Source organism: Poecilia formosa, unplaced genomic scaffold (genome assembly GCF_000485575.1).
Source record: "Poecilia formosa unplaced genomic scaffold, Poecilia_formosa-5.1.2 Scaffold355, whole genome shotgun sequence".
Taxonomy (NCBI): Eukaryota; Metazoa; Chordata; class Actinopteri; order Cyprinodontiformes; family Poeciliidae; genus Poecilia; species Poecilia formosa.
In genome coordinates, this window is record NW_006800294.1 from 746654 (window position 1) to 753231 (window position 6578).

Here is a 6578-nt window from a genome sequence, read left to right on the forward strand (position 1 = left end):
TCTTAATGCATTTCTAATATCACATAAAAAGACTTAATAAAAAATTCTGTAAAATGTGGAGAATTTTCATCCAAATAATGGATTAATCAGAGAATTAATCACCAACAGATAAACGATAATATTGTTGTTGTGAGATCACTTCCTGTAATACATCCAGAAAGACATAATAATGAAAGTTTGTCCTCTTAACGACAATAAACTGTAATATTTTATAGAATATGAAAAACTGGAAGACATTTTAAATATCCAGAATAAAAACAACAATCGAAACCAAACAACAGAAACCAAAAATAAAACGGACTATGAAATGTCTCTGAAGAAAAATGAAATATTAATCACAAGAACAGGAGTTATGATCTCAATTTAATGCATCATCTGATTTAATGGTTTAATTATCGGCTAGCAGGCTAGCGGCAGGCGTCTGGGCTGGGTCGGTACCTGAATCTGTTGAAGATGATGGATCCCTTGTCGAACTCGTACCCAGAGTCCAGCAGCTCGGCCGCGATCACAGAGGCGTCGCCGAAGTTGGGCGGCTTACGGCCGACCTCCTTACAGTTCAGCAGGATGTGCTTCCCATGAGTTCTGACGAAGAGAAGGTCAGGTAGAGGTCAGGCAGAGGTCAGGCAGAGGCCCATCAGAACCTCCAGGCCCGGTTCTGCAGCATCTCTCACCTGTACAGCAGGCCCCTCAACTTGTCTCCCACGTTGATCACCATCACCTCCTTGCCGGCGCCAGTCAGGTTGGCGATCTCGTTCTTGATGGTCTTGGCCACACCGGAGTGGATGGCGCCGCAGAGGCCGCGGTCAGAGGTCACGCCTACGATCAGGTGCTTGGAGGCCTTGTCCTCGGGGGCCTTGATGTCGGCCTTCTCATACAGAGCTGCAAGAGGAAGAAACGCTCTGAGTCTGAGGCAGAGTCCGTTTGGACTGGAACCGGGTTAAGATGGCGTACCGAGAGCGCCGGTGCCGTAGACCCGGGCCGGCTTCAGCTGCCGCTCAGCACGAGCGTACTTGGCGGCGGCCACCATCTTCATGGACTTGGTGATTTTCTGGATGTTCTTGATGGACTTCAACCGAATGGTGACTAAAAGAACAGTCAGTCAGATCCGTCACCATGACAACAGTTTGATGTGATAATTAATAACTAGATCTGCAGTTTAAAATCTATTTATATTATTTTTTAATTAACATAAAAAATTACATTAAAGTAAGTTCTGTTTATGAATTTATTGGCTCCAGAAACTAAACATTTGGACGCATCAGTCCAACTCCGGCATAAACAAACCAAAAACTGACATCAAGCCTTGACATTTATGAATTTTAAAATAAAACCTAAATATTCAAAAGGCTCTAATCCAAAGATGATAAACAACTAGCCTGAGGTGGCTAGCTCTGTTAGCACAGAGATGAAAATTAACTTTATAAACAAACTGATGAATGTAGCTAGTGGGACCCAGAAGAAAGGAATCTAGAAAAGCAGCAATTTGTTCAGAAAAATGCCTTCAAAATGCAGCTTTTGTAGGAAAGTATTTATTTTTCTGGATGTAATTACAGGTTAGATGGCTTCAACCACTTCGAATTCAAACTTCAGAAAAACAGAATTTAATATGAAATATACATAACTAAAAATACAAATTGTTCCTTTTTAATCATCTGTCAAAATGAAAATCAATCCACAATAGTCATGATATAAAGTTTAATAATTTCAATGTAAAAATAAAAAGAATACCATTTGCAAATCAAATTACAGGCTGAGATAAACAGCTAGTTTTACTGATTTATGCAGGGCCACGTCAGGGTCTATTGAAACACCTGATTTCAACAAATCTATAATAAAATAGATCAAACTCCGACATGAAACTTCACCAAAATAGATCAGCAAAGTAAAACTTTGGCCTCCACCAGGTAAAAACGTGAGGAAAACATTTATAGAAAATATTCCTGGGGTAGTTGTGTAACTGTTCAAAGCATTTCCTCACACTTCAAGGTGTCTGTCTAAAAGAGAACTCAAATTAAACTGATCATACTCAGATTTACCAGATTTTTATATTTTAAAAACATTCCCCCGCAGTTTAAGGAGATTACTTACTGTCCTTCAGGGTAGCCATGTTCCTGACCTGCCCACTGTGGAAACAAACACCGTCAACAGTTATTGTTTAGCAAGTATAACATGATAATGAGCTCATGATGACGTTAACACGAGGTAAAAGTGGCTGTTTTAAGTTTTAACGTTCAAGACGACTGCGTTAGCATTAGCCTCAGTTCCATTCATTAGCTGCGGCCTACAGGTTAGCGCGTCCTTCCGCTCAATAACTCCCCGTTTCACGGTCCTTCCAACCCGGATTGACTTCAGCCTCATGTCCGCTTCAACGCCACACATAGAGCAGGAAAAAATAAAGGCATTGGTGGACTTAAACAGGCTCACCATTGTGGGGAGAACACCAACGCGCTGGTCCTGGCGAACATCCTTACTGCTATGAAGGTCAGACAGGCAGGACTGCGCATGCGCAAAGTCGAATCAAGATGGACTAACGCTGCCTTCAGAGGCAGATGAAAATGTTGGTAAAATTAACGTTAACACTGTGGCGCTTGTGAGTGAAATACTCTTTTTAAATTAAGTTAAATAGTTACTCGGTTTCCATCGTAAAATTATTTTTATTAAGAAATCTGGCATGAGGAAGTGGAAGAAAATAACGATTATTATTTATTTTTATTTTATTATTTTTTTATTATCCATATTACGCCACACAAGGTCAACAAAGTGACTTTTTCATTCGAGTCAAAATACTTTAGGTGTAGTGCCAACTGGTTTGGATTTCTGTTAATCTAATTGAACATTATTATCATTTACCCATGCTGATTGAAAATTAGAAATTCCTGAGCTTATGAATGCGGCACCAGAAGTCTCGCGAATTTTCCAGTCCTTCGAGAGGTAATGGCGGTTTGCTTCCTGTGTTGTAGCGTTGTTGTCCTATTTTCAGCAGTGTAACGTCTGTTTTGGGTCGTTTGAAAGGTGGTCGCCATGGGAAAAGCTGATTTCCTGTCCCCCAAGGCGATTAGCAACCGAATCAAGTCCAAAGGTCTCCAGAAGCTGAGATGGTACTGCCAGATGTGTCAGAAACAGTGTCGAGACGAGGTGAGTTTAATTAGCTCCACAGGAGTTGGTGTGTGATGCGTTCACTGCCAGCTGCTGCTGCTCTGACTTTAAACATAAACTGTTGTTTGTGAGACAGAATGGCTTCAAGTGTCACTGCATGTCCGAGTCCCACCAGAGGCAGCTTCTGCTGGCCTCGGAGAACCCCACCAAGTTCATGGACTACTTCTCAGAGTAAGTCCGTCACCATGGCAACGCCGTAGCATCTGCTGCTGCAGGTCTGTTTAACGGTGTCGTTTCTCTCCACAGTGAGTTCAAAAGTGACTTCCTGGAGCTGCTCAGAAGACGCTTCGGTGAGAAACTCACAGATGTTCTGAGAGATACCAAAGTGTTTGTTATTGGTCCGTTCTTACTGTTCTGATTGGTCCGTTCTTCCGGTCCTCTGGTTTACAGGAACCAAGAGAGTCCACAACAACATTGTCTACAACGAATACATCAGCCACAGAGAACACGTCCACATGAACTCCACCCAGTGGGAAACCCTCACCGACTTCACCAAGTGGCTCGGCAGGAAAGGTAACTGGTTCCTGCTTTGGTTTCAGGTCCGTGCGGCTCCATGTCCCTCTAACCTGTTTGGGTCGCCGGCAGGTTTGTGTAAAGTAGACGAGACTCCTAAGGGTTGGTACATCCAGTATGTGGACCGCGACCCGGAAACCATCCGGCGCCAGGAGGAGCAGGCCAGGAAGAAGAAGCAGGAACTGGATGACGAGGAGAGGAGCGCCAAGTTCATCCAGGAGCAGGTCCGAAGAGGGATGGATGGGAAGGAAGCCGAGGTGAGTTCTGACCGGCCCAAACCCGACTGGATGAACAGAACCAAAGCTGCGGAGTTCATCCTTCCCTCCTCTGTTTCCCCTGCAGGCCCAGCCCGTTTACACAGAACTCAAACGTGAGAGTGAAGAAGAGAAAGGTTGGTGTTTGTTCTGCAGGGCGATCTGGGCCTGAACCGGGCCTCAGACAGAACCTGATGTCTTCCTGCTTTTCTCTTCCAGTTGCTTTCAACCTGAGCACTCCGGTGGCAAGCTCATCCAGGTCCAGGTACTGATGCCCCGCCGAGCCGTCATGGCTGCCTCCACCCAGCTTCCTGTCCTCTAACCCGCCCTTTGACCTCTTCCAGCTCGGTTCTGGGTGCCACCTCGGTTCTGGGTGCCACCTCAGTTCTGGGCCCTCTGAAAGCTCCAGCATCCTCGTCCTCGGTCAAACGGAAAGAAGCGCCACCCGGTTCTGACTCCAGAGGGGAGAAAAAGAAGAAATCGGCTCTGGAGGAGATCATGGAGGTTCTGGTGGTTTGTTTGGTTTCCACTGATGATGATGATGATGAAGGTTCTGATCATGTTCTCTGCAGTTAGAGGAGAAGAAGAAGAAGAAGAAGCAGTCCTCGGCGGTCAGGACGGATTACTGGCTGCAGCCCAACATCGTCGTCAAGATCGTCACCAAGAAGCTGGGAGAGAAGTACCACAAAAAGAAGGCCGTCGTCATGGTAACAGCTGGGCGACAGATCAGTTTTATCAATTAATAGAAATCTTTGGTTTTTACAGATCTGGATTTTTTCCCCACCTATTCTCTCCTCTGGTTCCCACAGATCAGAGTGATGTCACGGCAGCCATCTTGGTTGAGCTGTTTATTTATAGTTTGGATTCAAATCAACTTTACAGCGAATATTAGGACCATACTACAATTTTTTTCAATTATGAGAATAAAGTCTTAAAGTAGTAATTTTACTATAACTCTAACATCAAAATGAGGAGAGTTTATCATCTGTGAAGTTATATGTGGTTTTACAGATAAGGAAATAACACCTTTAACACTTCAGCATTAATTATTCTCAGTAGCAGAACTTTGAAATAAATTCAGTCGTTTGCACCACCGTCGTTTCAAAGGAAGAACCAGACAGCTGCAGCAATCACATCAGATCTTGGATTTTTAAGTAATTTTAAGACTTTCCTCTGGTAAAAGTTGTCTTAATTCTGCTAACATAACTATATTCTCATAATTAAAAACACTCAAATTCCCTGCTGTAAACTGACAGACTGAAATAAAAGCAACTTTTTATACATTTTCATTTGAAATGTCTTTTTTAGAAAACGAGAAAAACCAAATTAAAATCTGATCTTGTCTGTAATAAATGTAGAATTTCTTTCTGAGCTGTTGTGGTTTCTGATTCCCGTGGCTCTCGTCCGTCTGCAGGAGGTGAAGGAGAAATACGGTGCCGTGGTGAAGCTGATCGACTCCGGGGACAAACTGAAGCTGGACCAGAACCACCTGGAGACGGTCATCCCCGCTCCAGGTCAGCTGCCGCCTCCAGCCCAGCAGGTTCTGCTCAAATGATTCCAGGTTCTGACGTCTGGCCTCCTGCAGGGAAACGGGTTCTGATCCTGAACGGGCCGTACCGGGACACCGAGGCGCTGCTGGAGGGGATCGACGAGAAGAAGTTCAGCGCCACGCTAATGCTGGACTCCGTAGGTTCCCCTCTTCCTCACCCAGAGCTGGATCATGGTCACGTGTTTCATAGACAATAAATCAATATATATCGCTACAGACACATGATCAATATCTGCAGATAATACGTCTCATAGAATATTCAATAATTTCACTGAACTCTGATCCAGAACTAAGAAAGGTTGGTGGGATCAACTAACTCACTCCCTGGTTACCTAGCAACTCATTCTTTGGTTGCCTAGCAACAGCCTGTAGAGTGACTTTAGCAGCAGCAGATTAAAAAATAGAAAATATTTCAATCTCCAGAGATTATGACCTAAATTGTCTTCTCATCTGTAGTAACACCATCTGATCTCGAAGTTCTGTTTTCTTTAATCGTGGATTATTATGATATTATGATTTTTTTTTAAGGTTAAACGTTTGTGCTGTGTCCCCAGGGGCCACAGAAAGGGGACATGGTGGACATCGCCTATGAAGACTTTTCCAAACTGGCCTGAACTGGAACACTCGTCATGCTGCGGGACTCTACCGTGTCAGAGTTTATTCCCAGATCTGTACAGAAACAATCAGGAAGAAAAGTTTGGTGGAATTATTTTTATTTTTTAACATTAATGGTTAAAAATGTACATTTTGTTGTAATAAAGTCGGTAAGTTTCTCTGTGTGTTCTGTGGAAAATGATTACAAATGAGAGTGGTGGAGAAACTGATTAGACCGTCTGAAGGAAGCTGTTCAGATCCGGCATTATGTAGTCGCCATAGCGACCGTCGATGAAGCCTTTGCCGCTGTTGTGGACAAACCAGCAGTAGACATTGGAGCCGCGCTTCCTGTCGTGTCTGAAGTCCTTCTGCCAGCCTCTGAAACACGCAGAAACACACACAGAGTAACGCAGCAACACACACACAGTAACAGCAACACACACAGAGTAACAGCAACACACACACAGTAACAGCAACACACACAGAGTAACAGCAACACACAGAGTAACGCA

General features: G+C 43.9%; 3 protein-coding genes across 6 annotated transcripts in view; 1 reads left to right on the top strand and 2 right to left on the bottom strand.

Moving 5' to 3' along the window:
• The window catches only part of atp5f1c (ATP synthase F1 subunit gamma), a 4584-nt gene extending 2053 nt beyond the window's left edge, over window positions 1-2531 (bottom strand). For 2 of the 3 annotated variants that reach the window (XM_007574546.2, XM_016662046.1), the window contains exons 1-5: window positions 2425-2531; window positions 2089-2123; window positions 952-1083; window positions 672-879; window positions 439-582 (exon numbers count right to left, since the gene is read on the bottom strand). In XM_007574546.2, the coding sequence (XP_007574608.1) occupies window positions 439-582; window positions 672-879; window positions 952-1083; window positions 2089-2123; window positions 2425-2504 (599 nt within the window). In that variant the 5' untranslated portion in view covers window positions 2505-2531. The remainder of the gene's footprint in view (window positions 1-438; window positions 583-671; window positions 880-951; window positions 1084-2088; window positions 2124-2424) is intronic. The other variant, XM_007574547.2, reaches the window with a different exon arrangement.
• A 359-nt stretch (window positions 2532-2890) lies between these two features.
• Window positions 2891-6245, top strand: kin (Kin17 DNA and RNA binding protein). Of its 2 annotated transcripts, XM_007574549.1 has the most exons (13): window positions 2891-2931; window positions 3013-3135; window positions 3233-3327; window positions 3403-3446; window positions 3547-3669; window positions 3742-3926; window positions 4012-4060; window positions 4143-4188; window positions 4268-4427; window positions 4496-4630; window positions 5338-5437; window positions 5509-5609; window positions 6027-6245. In XM_007574549.1, the coding sequence occupies exons 2-13, from the start codon at window positions 3022-3024 to the stop codon at window positions 6084-6086; spliced, it is 1212 nt and encodes a 403-aa protein (XP_007574611.1). In that variant the 5' UTR covers window positions 2891-2931; window positions 3013-3021; the 3' UTR covers window positions 6087-6245. The 2 variants fall into 2 exon arrangements, with proteins under 2 accessions (XP_007574611.1, XP_016517531.1); XM_016662045.1 differs by lacking the exon at window positions 2891-2931 and having other exon boundaries at window positions 2938-3135; window positions 4286-4427.
• The window catches only part of itih2 (inter-alpha-trypsin inhibitor heavy chain 2), a 10765-nt gene continuing 10360 nt past the window's right edge, over window positions 6174-6578 (bottom strand). Inside the window, exon 20 of the mRNA XM_007574548.2 lies at window positions 6174-6444. Within this exon, the coding sequence (XP_007574610.1) occupies window positions 6297-6444 (148 nt within the window). The 3' untranslated portion in view covers window positions 6174-6296. The remainder of the gene's footprint in view (window positions 6445-6578) is intronic.

Coding starts and splice junctions, on each gene's coding strand:
- kin (XM_007574549.1), top strand. CDS start 3,022: ATGGGAAAAGCTGATTTCCTGTCCCCCAAGGCGATTAGCAACCGAATC. Junction 3,670..3,741: donor CAAGTGGCTCGGCAGGAAAG/GTAACTGGTTCC, acceptor GGTCGCCGGCAG/GTTTGTGTAAAGTAGACGAG. Junction 4,189..4,267: donor GCAAGCTCATCCAGGTCCAG/GTACTGATGCCC, acceptor GACCTCTTCCAG/CTCGGTTCTGGGTGCCACCT.